This window comes from Haemorhous mexicanus, chromosome Z (assembly GCF_027477595.1).
Source record: "Haemorhous mexicanus isolate bHaeMex1 chromosome Z, bHaeMex1.pri, whole genome shotgun sequence".
Lineage (NCBI taxonomy): Eukaryota > Metazoa > Chordata > Aves > Passeriformes > Fringillidae > Haemorhous > Haemorhous mexicanus.
Window position 1 is genome coordinate 78254329 of NC_082381.1, and position 19672 is coordinate 78274000.

The 19672-nt window shown below is 37.0% G+C and overlaps 1 protein-coding gene across 3 annotated transcripts in view; it reads left to right on the forward strand.

Annotated features, from left to right (window-relative positions):
- The window catches only part of LMBRD2 (LMBR1 domain containing 2), a 32922-nt gene extending 13497 nt beyond the window's left edge, over positions 1-19425 (forward strand). For all 3 annotated transcript variants that reach the window (XM_059874083.1, XM_059874082.1, XM_059874084.1), the window contains 11 exons: positions 47-160; positions 725-908; positions 1236-1417; positions 2194-2327; positions 2528-2633; positions 3339-3436; positions 5218-5321; positions 7482-7528; positions 9282-9384; positions 10547-10676; positions 13173-19425. In XM_059874083.1, coding sequence (XP_059730066.1) covers positions 47-160; positions 725-908; positions 1236-1417; positions 2194-2327; positions 2528-2633; positions 3339-3436; positions 5218-5321; positions 7482-7528; positions 9282-9384; positions 10547-10676; positions 13173-13233 — 1263 coding nt within the window. In that variant the 3' untranslated portion in view covers positions 13234-19425. The remainder of the gene's footprint in view (positions 1-46; positions 161-724; positions 909-1235; positions 1418-2193; positions 2328-2527; positions 2634-3338; positions 3437-5217; positions 5322-7481; positions 7529-9281; positions 9385-10546; positions 10677-13172) is intronic.
- The last annotated feature ends 247 nt before the right edge of the window (positions 19426-19672 follow it).

Below are 19672 nucleotides of genomic sequence, written 5' to 3' on the forward strand. Positions count from 1 at the left end.
CTTGCTACTCTTTTGTCTCCTGGTTAATTTTCCCTTTTCCTTCCAGTGCCCTACTGAGTACCAGGAAAGAATGGGTAGGAACATGGATGATTATGAAGATTTTGATGAAAGACAGAACACTTATCCCAGTGAAAAAAGTTTGGCTAAACTTCACAAGCAGGTATATTAATAGATGGGAGAGTGCCTCACTTATGCTGTTGTAGTGAGAGTAAATGCTGGTCAAAGATTTTGAATGCACTTCTTCTGGGCTGTTGAGTACAATGGATTTAAGCTACTTAACAGAAACTTTTCTTGGTGAGAGAAAGCACAGACAATTAATATGCTAAGTGATCAAAGTTCTGGATGTGTAAAAGGTGTTCTTCTTGTATCTTGATAGTGTTATAGCTGTCTGTGAATAAGCCTTGTAATGGTTGACTGACAGTGCATTCTGAAAAAGAAATTATAGTAAAAGCTTAATATTTACCGAGATGCAAAAATAAAGTGGTAGGAAAAGTAGGATTTAACTGCTACAGATGGTTTGTGATGAAAGAGCTGCAAAACTCAGTAACTGTGTATGTAGTACTTCCATGATTTATGTATTTTAGAGAATTACCTACCTGCTTTTTTTGAAGATACGGTCTTTGCAGTTCTGCAATGCACATATTTTCAAGGGATTTTGCAAAGATTTTCTGCCATTTTTTGAAACAAGTACCTTGAAACCCTAATTTCTTGGAATTTATTGTAGGTAATCTATTCAGTGCAGAGACATCGTCGTACACAGGTCCAGTGGCAAATTCTTTTAGAGCAAGCATTTTACCTGGAAGATGTGGCAAAAAATGAAAGCAGTGCAACTCGACAGTTTGTTCATACCTTTCATTCCCAGGAACCAGAAAATAAAATTATTCAGTATTTCTACACACCAACTGTTGGTAAGTGCTATCATGCCGCTTTTGAGTATGATAAAGCATAACTGATACCATTCTGTAAGAAGAACCAATTGTTTTATGCAAAAAGTTCAGCTGCAGCAGAGGGAAGCATGTCCGGAATATTAATGTATTTATGTAACGGAAGAGCTATCAGGTACTAATTTATGCTCCTGGCCATAAGCTTCAATTTTATTTACAAATTTGGGTAGCAGTTATGTGTTGCAATAAAGCAACAGCAAACTTTGAAGCCTTTTGTGAGGGAGTTCTGTTTCTGGTTGTGTAATTTTCATTAACCTGTTTCAGATATGTCTGTGTGTTTGTTTTTTCCAGAGTGGTACTGGGAGTGCCTTCTCCGACCATGGTTTTACAGAGTGCTTGCAGTTGTGCTGGCCACATTCTCTGTAATTGTTGTGTGGTCAGAGTGCACATTCTTCAGCACAAAACCAGTTTTGTCGCTATTTGCGGTTTTCATACAGCTGGCAGAAAAGACATATAATTATATATACATAGAGGTAAGTTGGAGATAATCACTTGGAAAAAAATATTTTCAGATCAATGGTTATAATAACAGCAGTAGATAAAATAGATTTTAAAATAAATCTCTAAATAATCTGTCAACTTTCAGAAGGTCTCTAAATATATGGTATCAGACTTTGTTTGTGTGGAGGAAGTCTGACTTTTGCCACTTGTTTAAACTCTCAAATACCAGGTGAAGGCATGACCCAGCTGGCCTGAATATCATGCGTAGAGTAATTTCTGAAACAGTAGGTTGGAACATAGGTGTGAATTAGACTTTCTGTCTAAACAGCCATGTGTGTGACCTCAGTTTCCTAGACAGGAATTTGCAAATGACCAGGAATCCAGTCAAAGGTGTGGCTAGCATATGCATGCACAAATTTATCAGTAAAATACTGAGCTGACTTAGCAAAGGCTGATTTGAAAACACTTGGGTTTATGCCTTTTTTTGTGGTAATAAATGCCAGATCAGTCATGGTAATTATTGAGGCAATTACAGCAATTTTATTTACATTAACAAGAAGTAATAGAATGTTTCTAGGGTCAACTGTGTTAGCTTATGTGTAGAATGTTATCATTATAATTTCCGGTTTAAATTGCTCTGCAAAATTCCCAAAACTCTTCTCAGAGCTGGTGTTGTTCTCACAGCTCAAAATGAAAAATAAAGACTAGAGATGGTCCCTGCATGTGACAGGCTATCTGCTGAACACATTAAAACCTCTAATAGAATTCTATATTTAAGCAACTTAGCAACACTTTTTTCTTTCCCTAGATGGCCTGTTTTCTTACCATCTTTTTCTTAAGTATCTGTGTTTACTCTACTGTCTTCAGGATCCGTGTATTTAACTATTACTACTTAGCTTCACATCATCAGACAGATGCATACAGTCTCCTTTTCAGTGGCATGTGAGTATATGTTTTACAGGTATTCTATCAAATACTGAATTAAAAATGTCCATGAAACTTCAATTTACATTCTTTAATTTGTAATTTAGGGGTATAATTCCTAATGAGCTCTACCTTGTTGTTCTGTGATAGATCCAATTATGACTTTGTAGGTTATGTAAGAAACTGTTTTAAATGCTGTTGCCTCTTCATTTGTGCAGGTTATTTTGCCGCCTTACTCCACCATTGTGCTTGAACTTTCTGGGCTTGACCCATATGGATGCAACAATCTCTCACAAAAACACTCAGCCAACTGCTTATACATCTGTAAGTAAGAAAATAGGGGTTTGAGCTTTTGATATGGTTTGGAGAATAGACAGAGTATTTTTAAATGCATATTATAGTAAGATTCAGATATTCAAATCTTTTCAATCTTTCCAACAGGATGAAAAATACTTGATTATAGGCAAGGAATTTGGTAACGATTTCTAGAAGTCATTGATACTTTTTTTAAAATTTTTTTTCCCCTCTTTATCTTAAGAAAGTGACGTGTTGTACTTTAGAGTTCAGGGTGTTCTGCATTTCCTTATATCAATTCCTGCTAGTTTTAGCTTTCAGTGGCTTTAGCCTGTAGGGTGTCCCTATAGATCGGGAGCAATCCTAACTTCCTACTGAAAACCAGTGAGTTTGGTTTTATTGAAGACCTGGTTTCTGTGGCAAGCTATATCTCATGTCTTTGTTGTTAGTAACTAGATTCTTTGTCTAGAGACTCTTTTCACAGCAGATGAAAAAAATCCACTAGATTTGCCCTTGTTCTAGAGTGGGTGAGACTACAAAATCTAGCATTTTAGAATACTCAAAGTGCTGGAGGTGACCTTTACATCTGCTTATTCTCAAGCAGACCTGTGATAATATTGCCTTTTTTTCAGTTACTTTAGAGGACTGTGTATTTATGGGAGAAGGCATAATCTTTGTGGGTTTGTGTAGAATATAGCTAATTAGAGCTTGCTTTTGGGAATTTTCTTTTCCTAGATAATGGGATCCATGAGAGTGCTGTCCTTCATTGCAGATGGATTCTATATATACTACCCAATGCTTGTGGTCATTCTCTGTATTGCTACGTACTTCAGGTAAGTGATTTGCAGGAGAGATCCTCCATGCTTCTTTACATTAATAAAACTAGTTTCATCTAATTCAGAAAGAGATTCAGTACTCCTTTTCCAGCAGTTGAGTTTTGTCATTCTAATAAAAATGCAAAACCTAAATCCATAGGATAGGGGAAATGTGCACATTTTAAAAATACAGATTATATTAACTCATAACTGAGTTAATTTTAACTTCATTCCTAAATTTTAAGGGGTGATCTGTTCAGACTTTGGAGCCTGGGGACATTTAGATTGTGCTTTTGAAATTAAAATTATCATGAGAAAGCTGTTTTCAGCACAGTTTTCTAATAAATTAAGGACCACTAGCAGCAATTTTAGGTATTGAACTTTCTAGCGGACTCATATCAAGTTTCTGATGTGTTACCAGACTTCTGGTAGTACATACTGGTTTAAGTAATTTGATCTTGTTTCCCTAAACCAGTTTGTTGGAGGCTGGAAGGGTAATTGCAGAAAACATTGTTACATTTTTGTGTTATAATTTCAATATGTCTGCTTTTGAACACTGTAGGGGATGAGATACTTTTAGTCTGATCTTGCTGAAAAACAAATTTATGTTAATACCTTCAATTCTCCATTACCATTCAGTCCGAAGCAATCTATGTGGTTTTAGTCAAGTACAATGGAGTGAAATGCCTTGGATATCCATTAATATTATATGTGTATCTGTAGATATTAAGTAACAAGTATCTAGTTGTGAGTTTTTCCTGCTTACCTTAAAGTTAAGTGACAAAAGTGGTGATGGAGCTAAAAAAACAAACAAAACAAACAAACAACCAACAGGAAAGCAAATGACAAGAAAATAGAAATTTGACCTTTTGTCCATGGTGATCATCCTGGGCCTTGAATGCTGAAGTGAAAAGAAAGAATAAAAATTAAAGGAGAGAGGGTTGTTTTAATGACCTCTGCTAATAAAGATACATGCAAAAACTAACATTGAATTAAAATCTGTTGAGAAAAGCTGATTCTCCTTTGCTTAATCCAGCAGTCTTAAAAGTTAAGGAAGTATAAGGAAAAAATATATCAATACTCCAGTTTGGAGGAAGGAAAACAGTACAAAAACAGCAGTTGGGTTTTCTGGTGTGAAGTTGAAAAGATAAAAGTGATTTCATGCTATATAGTTTCAGGACTGGCTTAAAAAAGGTGGAGCGCGCTTGCTCTCTGACTGCTGCCAATGGCTATCCAGATGGGCAGCCAGCATCCCTGCAGCCTAAAAGTATGCAGTACACATTCTCCTGAGTAAAACCCTGAGGTGAAAGGTGATTTCCTATGCTGTTACTGTTTCAAAACCAGAAATTAGAATAAGGAGAATTTTTATAATAATTGTCTTCTGGCAAAGAAGAGTTGATGACATATTGTAGGTACAAATTCTGTTATATCTGAGAGCATTTAAAGCAAACATCTAATGTTAGATGCATTTAAAGCAAGTGTCATTTGCACTACTCTCAGGTTATATGCATTTTAATCTCTGTTTGAATAGGGTTATTCTATCACTTTCAATTGTATTTAGGAATGCGTTACTCTTCTTGGTCACCTAGGTCACCCTGCTCTTCTGGGTCACCAGTTATTGTTCTGAGTTCTGAATTTTCTGTTTTCTCAGCTGGTGTAATAGTCTATCTTTTCGTCTTTGTTTTTCCTTTTAACTTGGATTCATACAGTTCTGAATAGTTTGTTTTACATTTTGTTCTGTAATGTATCTAAACTACTAATTGTAAATTAACAAAGGAAATTGCATCTTCTTTTACCAGTTTAGGAACTCGTTGTTTGAATCTTTTGGGATTCCAGCAGTTCATGGGTGATAGCGAAATGACCTCTGATTTGATTGATGAAGGAAAAGAGCTGATCAGAAGAGGTAAATTAGGTCTTCTGTCATAGTCTCCCTGTAAAATCAAACTACCATAGAATCATCAAGGCTGGAAAAGACCTCTAAGATAGACTTCAACCCTTAATCCAGCACTGACAAGTTCAATGTCCACAAATGCCACACCTGCACATCTTTTAAATATCTCCAGGGATGGTGACTCCAGACTTCCCTGAGCAGCCTATTCCAATGTCTGACAACCCTTTCAGTGAAGAATTTCTCCTAATACCCAAACTTCCATAGCACAACTTCAGGCCGTTCCCTTTTGTCTTGTTGTTTGTTACTTGGGAGATCAGCTCCTACCTCACTACACCCTCTTGTGAGGCAGATGTTAAGTGTTAAGGTCTCCCCTGAACCTGCTCTTTTCTAGGCTAAACCCCTCCACCTCCTTCACCTGTTCCTCATCAGGCTCGTGCTCCAGACCCTTTCCAGCTCCATTGCCCTTCCCTGGACTCACTCCAGCACCTCAATATCTTTCCTGAATTGAGCGGCCCAGAACTGGATACAGGATTTGAAAAGTGGCCTCTCCAGTACTTAGCACAGAGGGATAATCACTGTCCTTGTCCTGCTGGTCACACTATTGATGATCCAGGCCAGGTGCCATTGGCTTTCTTGGCCACTTGGGCACACCCTGGCTCATGCTCAGCCACTGTCAGCCAGCACTCCCAAGTCCTTTTCCAACAGGCTGCTATCCGACTGCTCTGCCCCAAGCCTTTAGCATTGTTTGGGGTTGTTGTGACCCAATTGAAAATATAAACGAAAGTGGTTTGGTGAGCATTTTGACCAGCTCCCTCTATCCTTTTGGGTTGATCCCATCTGGCCCCACAGACCTGTGTCTGTCCATGCAGTGTAGCAGGTCACTGATCATATCCCCTTGGATTCTGGGGACTTTTTTCTGTTCCCCATCCCTGTCTTCCAGCTCAGGGAACCTGGTGCTCAGACAACAACTGGTCTCAGTCTTAAAGACTGAGGCAAAGTATGCATTAAGTATCTCAGTCTTTTCCTCATCATATAGTATGGTTTTGGTTTACATTTGTCTGAAATGTTGAAGAAAAAAAAAAAAAAGCATACTGTCTATCAGTATTTTGAAAGTTGTACTGAGGAAGGCCACAACACAAACTCCAATAAACTTAGAGCGCTGTGGTCACTATGTAAAGTCTACTGATGGACTTCATTGACATCTTAAATTAAATACCAGTTTTACTCATCCAGTATCTGAATTTTAGATATTTCTGAATATTTTACAATGTGTTACTGAACAAATAATACCTTAGCAGGTGCTTGTGTAATCTGTCACAAAGGATGGTTAACACCTACACTGTCTTTATCATCAACAAACTAATTTTTTTTGTGTGTTGGTTGAGCTGTACAAGTTCAGTCATTTCTTCAGTCTTTTTTGCTATGTCAACTAGCTGTATTTAATTAGAGAAAGCATGTTTTTGTGTAGAACTGGAATTATCTAAAACTTTTTCTTTTACATTAATTTTTATTGAAAGTATTTCTTAAAAGTTGCAAAAAGCCATTAAATTTTTGAGTAAATGTTTAGAAATTAAAATTTTTTAATTTCTGGATACAGTGTTATATTATGGAATACCTTTGTTCCCATAGTGGTTGAAAAACAAAACCTGGGTTTACTTAGAGTAATAGTATGGTTTTTTGGGGTTTTTTTTGGTAAAAGACCAAAGTTTCATTCCCTTAAATAGAAGGTCATGATGACATTGATACTGTAATGTTATACTTTCAGCTTTATAACAGCTAGGACACAAAGTAATTGCATCATAGGTTGTGCCTCACAGAACTTCATGAAGATCTTGATTCAAAAATGCTGAAGTTTTTTCTTCATTTGTTTTTCTTAATATCATACTTTCCCAGTTGTTTCTGAGGGTTTGTTGGATTTTTTTTTTTCTTTGCTAGCTGGTATCCAAATGTTATGCTGTGATCCAAGATACCATCATGACAAAATAATTTTGATGGGAAATTCCATAATGATAGACAAACAGCTTTTTGGTTTTTTTTCCGTTTAATTGTAAAAGTTATGTATTTCAATAAGAATCTTCATTAGTTAACTTCACATTTTCATTGTTTATTTTAAAAAAATGCTAATGATTTTCCATAGATGGAGCTCAGACAAAGTTTTTTTTTTATTTTTAGAGAAAAGAAAACGACAGAGGCAGGAAGAAGGTGAAAACAGAAGAAGGGTATGAGATTTGTATGGCTAATTATAACATTATACTGCAATATCTGATAGGACTTAACATGGATATTTAATTCAGAATTATCTATTTCACAAAAAAAGATTCCCAAATAATTGATGGAATCAGTTTAATCTTGCTGAATAGTCTTAACTAGGGGTTATTTATAGAAGGTTAGAAGACAATTTTAATGACACTGCTTGGACACTGTTGTTACTCAGTGTGATGTAGTGTATGCCAATAGGTACAACAAGCATTAAAAAGGGTCCTGATTACTAGTATACAGAATAATCTAAAAGGGTGTGTTAGTAGTCTCTTATACTGATACTGCTGTGCTTGAAATAACTGCAATTGCAGAGTTGTCATACTGAAATATGTACTCCTCTTAAATTTATTGTTTTGTGCGCTCACTGGAAAGTCATAGGCACAGGTTCTGTTTTATTTTTTGCCAGAGGAGGGAATTACGTTTGAGACAGAATTAATAGTTTCCACTGAATAACAAACAGAATGTTTGATTCAAGTCATGTTTTCTGCACATACTGTAGTGAAAGATTTGTGAAGCTTTATTTTTTCACTAGTTTGTTACAAAATCTAGTATAGAAAGTCAGAGTATAAGGTAGATGAGAGAAAGGATGCATGCAAGACAGTACTGGGGCTGAAACCTCTTGGTTTTCCAAGATCAGATATAATTTAATCCTTGATGATAGCCAGTACTGTGTAGACCTTTCTTTTGATCCTGTCCTGGTTTAGGACAAATTTATGAGAAAACCTCCAAGAGGGGCCCTCCCTGCAAGCAAACTCACATGGCCCCTCTCCCCAACCAGATCAGGAAAGATTTCCTTGGAGAGAAGTGGAAAAAACCTGTTTATTTAACAGGCAAAGCACTCCCCAGCATACAAAATGAATGATACCAGATGACAAAACTCATTCGCTGCTCTGAGAAGATGACAAATTCAGAAAGTCTCTCCAGTGGGTGCTCGCTCTGTTATCACTCCCTCCGGTGCTGGGAGTGGCCGCTGCCCAGAGTAGGCCCTGGTGGGCCACAAAGTGAGAGCTCTCAGTGCTCCCCAGGTCCCTGTGGAGCAGGTTTGAACAGTTCCAAGAAAAAGGAAAGAAAAGCAGTCCAGGGAAAACTTCTCTGCCTCAGCTAGCTAAACTAACTAAAAGGCAAAGGAGGGCTCTCTTCTGCTGCATCCAATGTGGAGGAGTGAATGCAGTCCCTGATAACAAACTCCGTGCTTCTTCACTTCCCACCTTCACTCTCATAGCCAGTCTTGAAGGCACAGGCATAAACAGAAGAGACGACTGGGGATTCAAGCATCATAACGTCACCCTAGGACAGATCATTTTCCTCCACCTTGTAGTTTTAAAACTTGAACTTGTTGGGAACCAAAGTAGCAAATGTATGATACATTTAATATACAGTGAAATGACCTGACACTAAGCTACAAAATTTTCTGTGCTGTGTGCATCTCGTTATTTTTCCATTCTGCCACTAGATGGAAGTAGTGATCAATAAAAGCAGCAGTTCCCACCATAACTTAGAGCAGTTGGCTGAACTTTGAGAGCAGATTTGAGATGCAATTTCTTTTATAAAAGTCTTTTTCTTAAGAACAATTATGATAACTGGTTTAGTGAAGGAACACATTTTGAGTTTAAAATGAAACAAAAATTCTTCCTGTATTTAGATACTGAACTGATAGTTACTGTGTTGCTTTTTCCTCCCAATTTACATTTTTCTTGGTGGTCTTTTTTCCAGGAATGGAAGGAGCGGTATGGAAATAGAGATGATTCCACCAGAAGCAGAGCTGTCCACACAGACCAGAAAGAATCCAGCTTCTCAGAGACCAACGCCAATAGACGTAAGCTTTGTGGGTTGTAGGGGAAGTTTGTTTTGTTTTGTTTCAGTACATTTTCTTCACAACACTGGCTGTGAAAGTAGTTTCAAATATTCTTCTTTTTGTCTTAGATGCTGCACTGATAATGTTCTTCTGTGTCTCAATGTGACCTTGCCATTTAAGGCACTCAAAAGAGTATTGTATTTCTTTCCATCTCCAACTAGATGGGATTGGACATTCTTACTATTCTTCTGACCAATTACTTGGTCTTATGGGATATATAATGATTGCCATTAGAGTAGCAGTTGTCAACAAAGAAACTTCATGATGCCTCTTGAAGATGGGTCTTGTAAATCTTAAAATTCACCTCTTCTGCTTGCAAGTGAGCTGTCTCAGATTGGAATAGTGGAGCAATCAGATGACCAATAAATGTAGCATCACATAAGTGTATATAACTTCATTTAATAATGTCTATTAGCAAAATACTTTTTTTGTGCATGCTTTAAGCTCCCAAAAAGTTTGTCAGAATGTCAGTGGTTTTTTTCTGTATTTTTTGTGCTCTTGTAAGCTAACAACAAGTCAAATGAAACTGGAGAAAAATGAGGAAAAAGGGGAGGAGGGAAGCTTTGAATATGCTTTTAAAACACTGGTAGATTTCTCTAAAGTTGCAAACACAGATTTTTAGTGGTAGACTAACTGAAACTGCATTCCAATGTTCATCATGTGATTATGTAGCCTTCCAGCTCTAAAACAAGACATAGATACTGACCTAGTGAAGGTCAGAGTGAACTGCAAAACAACTGAGATTGATTTTTTTTAAAAAAATAAACAAGAGCAAACAAAAAACTTGTCTGAACAGCTTAGTTAAAACTGTGAAGCTGGGAAGGATGAATGGATGATTTAAAAGTAATGCTTGCTAGTAGTTTCTTATTTCCGTGATTCTTTGCAAGGTAGATCTCAACCTCTTGGAGGGGCAAACATTGTAGTTGCATTTCTGTGGAGATACAAAATGGAAATACTACAAGTTTGAGAAAATTTGATTTAATATTAAATCTACTCTAAATCATTGCACTTTTGCTTTGAGATTGCTTTGTTATTCTTAATGTTTTTTTAAATTTAATGTCTCTGTACCATCCAGGCTGTTCACAAAGGAAATAATTGTCTTTCACTTCTTTTACTTATTCAGCACTATCAAAGTATACCCGTTCAAATGGTAGGACTGAAAGAGATAGAATAGAACTCCTCCAGGATGCAGAACCTTTGGATTTTAATGCAGACTCTGTTAGTGATGACCCCCTTGAATCGGACTCAGGAAGGTGAGGAATATTCTCTGTAATTTCCAGTTAAAAGTTTCTACTGTCTTCTGTTTTCTGACCTATGACAGTTGTATCAAATATTTCATAATTAGAGTTTTTTAAATGAAGTTTATAATTTCATCTAACTTTTTTATGTCTTTTCCCCTATAATAAGGAAATAATTTAAAAACCTGTTAAAACCTGACGGTCTTCCAGGTTTTTTAGAAATGTCAGAGTAAGATTTGAGCTGGATATAATGTGATATATGGAATAACTTGAAAATCACTTCATATAAAACTAGCGAATGACATGCATGTTAAGGAGACATTCATGGTGTGACCATGAGTCGCCATTCATGGTGCAGTCTAGGGGTCACACTCGCGCTACCCCAGACTTTCACTGCTGGGACTGAAGCCTCTTCATCACAGGCAGCTACAGTGACCCAAGGACCAGGCAGACCAAGTCCCCCTTTCCCTCCCTACTCACCTCATTTTCACAGTCAGAAAATTTTCCCTTTTCAGCTCAACCACAGGTTTCCCATAGCAGAGTCCCAGATACCTGGTTTCTTTAATCTTGGTGCAGTGATAGCATAACATCTTGAATTGGTGCCTCTGGGGAGTATCCCCAAACAAAAGAATCCGTGAGCTTTTACACTCTCACAGCCCATGTGCTCCATAATCCAGGCTCTTCCAGCTGAGCTCTTGGCTCGTGCTTGGTCTCCTAGTGTCCAGTCCACTGGCTGGGTCAAAGGTCCCTGTGCCCTTTGTTAGTTGTTCATGGCACCTTGCCAGGGACTCCCATTTCCTGACATCTAGAGCACAACCTGCAGCTGCACACCAAGCTACCAGGTCTAGGTGGATGCCTCAACAGACAGATGTACAGTGTAAGGTTTTCTCTGATTTCCTACAAAGCTCAGCTGGAGAAAGCTCACTTGATTTGCCAGTATAAAATCCATTATGAAAAGGCTGCAGGAAATAAAACTGAATGTTACAGGATCCACTACAGGAGTACAGCTGGGTATCAGATCTTGGAACTGCTAAAGTAAATTAAAATCTGAACTTCCTGAACAGAGAGTACCAGACTGCACTGTGTAGCTCTGTCTGTAGTAGAGAATTTTGTGATTCTGTGGTTGTGACTGCAACACCTAATTTCCTCAGTCACAGAGTACCTTATGTAACTGCTAAGCTCTGCTTATATTTAAGAAACAAGCAGTGCATTGTATGGGTGCTTTTTTGGGGGGGAGGGAGGGGTGTTTGTTATAGCGTAGAAATGACAAATAATTCAAAATTCACATATAAAAACTTATAAATCATTGTTTTTCAGCTAAAACTATTGTACCCCATCAGAGAGTCACAGAAAGTCATTGTTTCAGTGGACTTATATCTATAATGTCAATAAACAAGTGCCAGCTCAGAAACATGTAAAGAATGCTGTGAAATGGCACTGCCAGGTTTCTCAGGTTGATTCAGACTACTGGTTTAGTCTCATGTCACCTGTTTGAGCACTTGGGGATTTCTAAACACAAAAAGAGGAGCTATCCTAGAATTTCTGTCAGCAGTTGGCTTCCATGCAGTGTCAAAGGGATTGTCTACTAAAAACAGGAGTGTGCATATGTAATTATTCTGAAACAAATACTTTTCAAGCACAGTGTTAGAAGTCTCTGGGAATCTATACATGCTTTGCAAAGTAGAATATTCTAAACTTCTTCTTTATAAAGAACATCAGGAGCTTCAAAGTTCAGTTGAGCTTTGCCTAGTAACCTTCATTTCATTTCATGGAGGTAATAAGTCATGAGTAATTGCATATGGAATTTCAGTTAATTTAGAAGTAGCTTATGTAACATTAGTTTTCTAAACTAGAGCTACTGCGGTAAATAGAACACTTTTGGACCGTAAGGGCAGTTAGGATACCAGGTTCTGGCTTAGTGTTCATTCAGATTTTACTAAATACTACAGCAAGGAGCTTCATTGTGCCTGTGTTGGACTTTATTTGTGCTTTTAAAGTGTCTCTAAAATATGTCTGATCAACAATTCATGAAGTTTCTCTTTTACCAATAAGCATGCAGGCATTATCTTTGATGCAGGCATTATCTTTGATACTGTATTTCTTCTAAGAATACCCCATGAGATGTACTGTTAAGCACCTGCAGCTACTGTATGGGTGCCATTGTTTGTTTGGAGTTACTGTGTTTCAGGGTTTTGTTCCTTTGTTTAGTTGTCGGTGTGGTTGGGATTTTTAAAAAGTCCTGGTCAACCAAAACATCCCACTTCTTTCCTTTGTTTTAGGAAACATAGTTCTTTAAGACTCCCAGTATTCATATAACTGTTTCTCTTGGTCACGTGAGGTTTAATTTAATGACTGTCTTTCAAATGCTCATGAAAACTAATTCAGTAGAACTTCAAATTCATCATTCACCAGAGTTAAGGAGTAAGATTGCAGTGAGAGTTAGATGATTTAATGGATCTTTATTTTTCTATTCCCTGTGACACTTTTTCATTTCTAAAATTGATTCTGCAGGTACCAGCCTGGTGGAAGATACCTGTCAATGTCTCGAAGCAAAATATTTGATGATGTCTAAGCTCATCAAAGCTAAAGAAAATTCAGTGGAAATCTAGCTCCTACTCATTGCTTGGAAAATACTGTATTTGCAATATATCACTGAACCATCAAAGACTCTTAAAACAAAACCATGAAGGAACAACTCTTTTTGAAATGCACGTGTATGATAACTTCACCACTAGTGATAGGAATATGCTTCTGCTGTTGTAGATACTCTTGTGCATCAGTGTGGGCTTTTGTGTCATGACCAAAAGGAGAAAACTATTTAAAGTTAATAGATGGTAAACTCACAAATATACCTAGGGCTCAAATTGAACTGTAACAGTCTAAGTTTGGGGAAGAGATTTTCTGGAATTTTTTATTTTGTATTTTAACCAATGCTGTGAGAGCATATTGATGCATCCAAAGTGCAGTTATATCAACTATGCTTTTGCTGAGAAAGGTTGGACTGTAAAGTCATAGTCACAGAATGGATTGGGTCGGAAGGAACCTTAAAGATCATCTAATTTCAAGCCCCTCTGCCATCGGCAGGGATACCTTCTAGTGTTGCTCAGCCCTCCATGCAGCCTGGCCTTGAACACTCGGAGGGGTGAGGCATCCACAAGTTCTGTGTGGCAACCTGTGCCAGTGCCTCACCACCCATACAGTAAAGAATTTCTTTACATATCTAATCTAAATCTGTCTTCTTCCAATTTTCAGCCATTTCCCCTTGTCCTATCACTACACCTCTTGATATTGAGTCCCTCTCTAGCTTCCCTTTAGTCACCTTTAGACACTGGAAGGTTTTTCCTGTGCTGTCTCCGTACAATCTTTTCTTCACCCCGCTGAAAAGCCCCAACTTTTTCAGCTGGTCTTCACTGAGGGAGGTGTTCCAGTCCTCTTACCAACCTGGTGGCCTCCTCTGGGCTGGTCCCTGTCCGTCCTGTGCTGGGAGCCCAGAGCTGGATGCAGTGTTCCAGGTGGGTCTCAGCAGAGCAGAGGGGCAGAATCCCCTCCCTGCCCTGCTGCCCTCGGGGCTCTGGATGCAGCCCAGGACACCTTTGGCTCTCTGGGCTGTGAGTGCCATGGCAGGGCATGTGCAGCCTCTCACCCACAGCACCCCAAGTCCTTCTGGGCAGGGCGCTTCTGGGGCTGCTCATGCCCAGCCTGTAAGCTATGCCAAGATTTCAGTGACCCAGGTATAAGACCTTGCCCTTGCTTTGCACAGACCCACCTCTCATAACTGTCCAGGTCCTTCTGGATGGCTTCCCTTCCCTCCAGTATCAACTGCACCACGCAGCTTGGTGTCAACAGATAGCCCTTGAGGTTCCTTCCATCCTGGTACTCTGTGATTCCATGAAATTTTTTGGTATAAATTTTGGAGCAATGTGTGTTGGTTGAAAAAGGCTGTATTTTTTCTTTTCCAACATTATATGCAGATACATGATTTTAGCATGTGTAAATAGTTGAAATTGAATATGGACCTGAATGTCACTGTCATATGAGCATATGTGCAATAGGAAGAATACATTATTGAAGATATAATGTCTGCTTAAGATCTTTACAGATGTAATGATTAAAAATCATGGCACTCTAGTGTTTTTGTAACTGTAAAAGAAACACACTATGAAGATGGAGTTAAATACTGAAACATGGTAATTTGCACGCACCTCAGGCACGGCTTCAAACGGTTGACTATTTCTTTAAAAGAAGGGAGATACATAGCATGGCTAGGTAATGGTAAACACTTTTAATATCCTAAATACCCTGGTTGCATTAAATATCAGTTTTTAAGGTGCCTGTATTTTGCAGTAGGTTGTTGCAAAAAGAATAATACTTTGCCATTCAAAAATGCCAATTATTAACAGTGTAAAAAAGCTTCACATTAATTTCATTAGTGTAGGCATATTTTTAAACCATAGTTAGTTGTATGAATTTTCAAATATAATCATTAGGTAAAAGAAGTGGTCAAATTCATGATAACTTTGGTAATTTGAATAATTTAAAATGTTTTGGTTTCTGCTGAAATCTTTACCACTTGGGAGCTTTCTTATGTGCTTTTTGCAAAATTATGTTGAAAACTAAAAGAGAACATGTTTATTTCATACATTTTTTATCATGCTTAAAAACACATCCCTTAAAGCAGCTAGGAATGAATTATTCTGAAAAGTAAGTTTTCATGAATGACATATTCTAGTAATTTTTAACAATAGTCCGTGTTTTCTCAAGTAATTGTTAATGGGGATCTAACTCTACCTCCTGTGATATTAGTATATGTGTTGTAACAGTGGTATTTTTAATACATTGATCTGCCTGTTTTGAAACACTGAATTGTTACTATGAAGGAGAAGAAAATCTTTATTTGTATAGAAATAATTATATTAATAAATTGGCAGACATACAATAATTGTCAGTTTTGTTTTTAGCTGAATACAGTGAATGTCAGCCATGCCCACAGGCATTCAAGCTCATGCAATTTCCAGACTACTCATATGAGGTCACTTTTTAGTTTGAGTGCTTTGTGTTTGTAAGAGCTTGTTCCAAGTGTTAGGCTTGAATCTTATCAGGAAGATAAGATTCAACTGGAAGTTGAGAAGATGAGTCTCTCTTTATTCAGATACTTCTTTAGGAATTCAGTGGTTGTTACTATAGGACATGAAAGAACACAAGCGCACACCACTGTTCTCAAGGTGAAGAGAAAAGGGAAGTTTATTTTCTGACTCTAACATTTTTAGTTTTCTAAAAGTGAGAGTGGATTGAGGGTGACAAGGCTACCTCTCCAAGGATGCTAGACAAACTAACATTCTGTCAAATTTCTCCTCCTGCATAAAAGAATGCAAAACAATGAGTTATTTACAGAAAGTGTGAGAAAGTTCGCTAAAAAATGTTAACGTCAGAAGGCTTAGAAAATCTTAAAAAAATCAAGGCGACATATGGTAGCACCTATTTAATTTATTTTTGAACTACTTAGTAGTGCTATCTTGAATTCATCCTTATATGAAAGGCATTTATATGTTCTTGGTCACCCATCCTTATATGAAAGGCATATATATGTTCTTAGGCACCCATCCACATGAATGTTCTTAGGCTCTATATTTGTTTTAAAAATTTGTATCAGCAGTTTATTTATAAAAATCTTTGGCAGAAACAAAATTCAAACTCTTTGTTTAACTCTTGAGATGTCACTTCAAAAGGATCTAATTCAGGGCCAGTAGAAAAGCTATTGGAAGGAGCTTCTGTTTTCTGAAAATCTGTGAAATAACTTTACCAAATCCCTGGTGACCCGACAATGAGATTGAGTCTTCTTGGGGCCTGTTTTTTCCCCTCTCAGTGAAATGGCTACAAACTGAATTTTCAGGGGAAACATGGTCAAGATTTTATATAAAACAGGTAACTAGTCCCTAATGCAGATTTCATTGGAATACAGTAATTTGAAGAATTGACTGTATAAATTAATGGCAGTGGAATTTCAGATTCTAACATAGACATTCTAAGCTGAACATTTTTGATGTTGCAGTGGAGTAAGGGAGAACCAGTGGCTGCTTTTTGAGCTCTGAAAAGCTCTAAAGAATTCTCTGTATCATGCTTGGCAATGCCTGGTGTCACATCCTCCCTGGATGCTGTTCAGTTAAACACTGAGTTGATAAGTGAAGACAGGTTTCCTCTGTAGTGTGCGTTGCTGACCAGGAGCTATCCAGGCTCTAATTACATGCAGTTTATTGGCTAATTTAAAGTATGTTTTGAAAACTCCTTATGGGTTCATATGACTGAATCTGGAATACTTTCAATAAAGAAATATGGTGTATAACTACAGAAGAATAATATTTGCTGTTTACTTGAGCTGGTTTCAAACAGGTTTGCTTACTGCTAGTACAAATAATACAGAACTTGGCTGGAGGCTGTGTCCTAAAGGATTTAACCCACTCCAGAGAGCTGTGGATGCCCTGTCCCCGGAAACATTCAAGTCCAGGCTGGACATGGCTCTGAGCACCCAGTTCTAGTTGAAGATGTGCTGGCCGGTTGCAGGTGGGTTGGACTAGGTGAACTTTACAGATCCCTTCCAGCCAAACCATTCTGGGATTTGATGATGCTTCTCAGACAGATTGTGGCAACTCTTGATGGGTTCATTTCTGCTACAGCTCCAGTCCTAGTAACCCTACAGCTAAATGAAGTTAAAACTAGCTCTAATGTGTTTAAGCTGTGACTGTATTCTAGACTAAGTGTTCCTGCATCACTTCTGATGCTCCAGATTAGGCGATTTTAAATACAATTCCCTTGTAAATTGTGCTTTTGGAAACTGAGTGTTAACATATTTTTCTGTCAGTGTATATATAGAGTCATATTTATTTGCTGCTAAAGCATGTCAATTACATATTTTTTTATTGTTTCACTTCCTGAATTATTGAGCAGTTAGTGTATTTCTTGCCATCTTTTCTGCAATTTTCTCTCTATCAGTGAACACCAAAATAAACCCCAAAACACCAAAAATCCCACCCAAGTTAAGTACAAATGTTTGAATGTCTTCCTGTCAAAGATTTAAATTAGTGAAAATAATGTGTGCGAGTCACAATGAACTTCAAAAAGCAGTTTGAAAACAGTCCCTAAATCAGTGTTGGAGTTCTTAAAAAGTAAGGATAGGCAAAAAGCTGTAGTCAAACTTATTACTCCTACTAGATTTGTAGTTCTTTTTTTCTTAATACATATTTTGATATGTATATTGGGAAATATGTGCCCTACTGAGCTAAGGAGGGGTGCATCTCTCAGCTGGGAAGTGAGGCAGTGTTTTTATGAGGGAAGGTAAAGGATAATGTAACTTATAATCTGTGCTCATAGTGATAGTTTGCTTTGGGCAAAGGATGACATAGCTTCTTATTTAACTACAGTAAAGTGTTAAGAAAGAGAGAAACTTTATGCTTCTATAAATTACACTACTGGAAAAATCATGGTATGTAATCTGACTTTATTTTGCAATCAAGCACTTGTAAAGTAGTCATTAACAGTATTAACAGGAATGGTGGAAAGCTGCTGTCTATTCAATATTTTTTCATGCTATTATAAAATATAACATGAACGATGATTTTTACATAGGAAGTATTAAAAATTATTACTATGATTTTCTATAATTAAGGTAATTTGTATTTTATTAAATTTGTCTTGGAATACTGTAAATATTATGTGAAAAATACTACCTTTAGTTTCAGTTTTCATTATTGCTTTAATTACTTGAAATCTGAGGGGCATTCATAACACCAAATAGAGAACACTTTATGAAGGAAAACTTTTTATGAAGCTTCTTAAAAAAATTTGACTGGTTCATTACAGACATTTAGGTGCATCTTAATTATTAACAATAACACTACTAAGGGGATATAGCGTGTCCTAGCTTTTTACATTTTCTTTGAAATTCAAAAAATTGTTATTTTTTCAGAGCAGCTTAGTTGTGAATCTTGTAAACTTTCTGAAACTTTTACATTCCTTTTCCCTAATGGGCTCTGCAGGAATATGTACTGCTTCATGGCAGTTACCTACTACTAGCTGTGCCTCTAATTAAGTAGTCTAATCTGAAGCTGAGACACTCCTACACCATTTGATTATGCTAACAGAAATTCAGCATTCCTAGCAAAAAAAATAAAAAAGGCATGTTCAACTTGATCCCTTTTAAATACATTAATTGCCGTTGTTGATTTTATTGCGTTGTGTCATATCGTAAGCTCAATCAGGTTTATTCTTTGTTCCTCTTAGAATGCATTGGAATGAAGTCTTCAGCATGCTTTTGTGTGCATGTGTGTGTTTTAGTATGCAGCTTCAGTTATTTCCTCAGGATACTGTTGTTATATTTGACATATTCCTGTGAACTAGAAGTTTCAGAGTGATACTTTAGCTGCCACTGTAGAAATTAATTATTTTCAATAGAAATACATTGTGTTTCTGTAGAGGTATCTGGAAGATAAAGGAATTCATTTGCAAGTATAGGTTTAGTAATAGACCTCCATTCTCCAGTGTATATCAAGATAGGCTGTAGGAGTGCTGCTTATGGATAGACTATCTTCTTTTGCCTTATGATACAAGTATGTATGCATAAATACCTTGTTTTGAAATTCACAGAGTTAAACATTTTTCTCTGTAGTGTTCTGAATTACTGTTGTTACTGGATTATATTTTTGAAATGTGTGTTACGATATATATAATCAAATACTTAAATTGGCATGAAATAAATAATTTCTGCAATACATTTTCCCTGGTGTATTTTAGATATTCATACTTCTCTGAGGTGTTTTTGAAAGTAGTCTTTTAGAGAAACTTGACCTATTTTTTTTTTCCAGGTGGAAGTTATACTTTTATTAAAAGTATATTCATACTTTAGAAGATAATCCAGCCTTGTTTTGGTTATCATTTTTAATCTTCTTGAAGACAAATTAAGAAGGGAAATCAAGAAGAATATTGCATACGTGGTGTTGTCAGGGAAACCTGTGAGAACC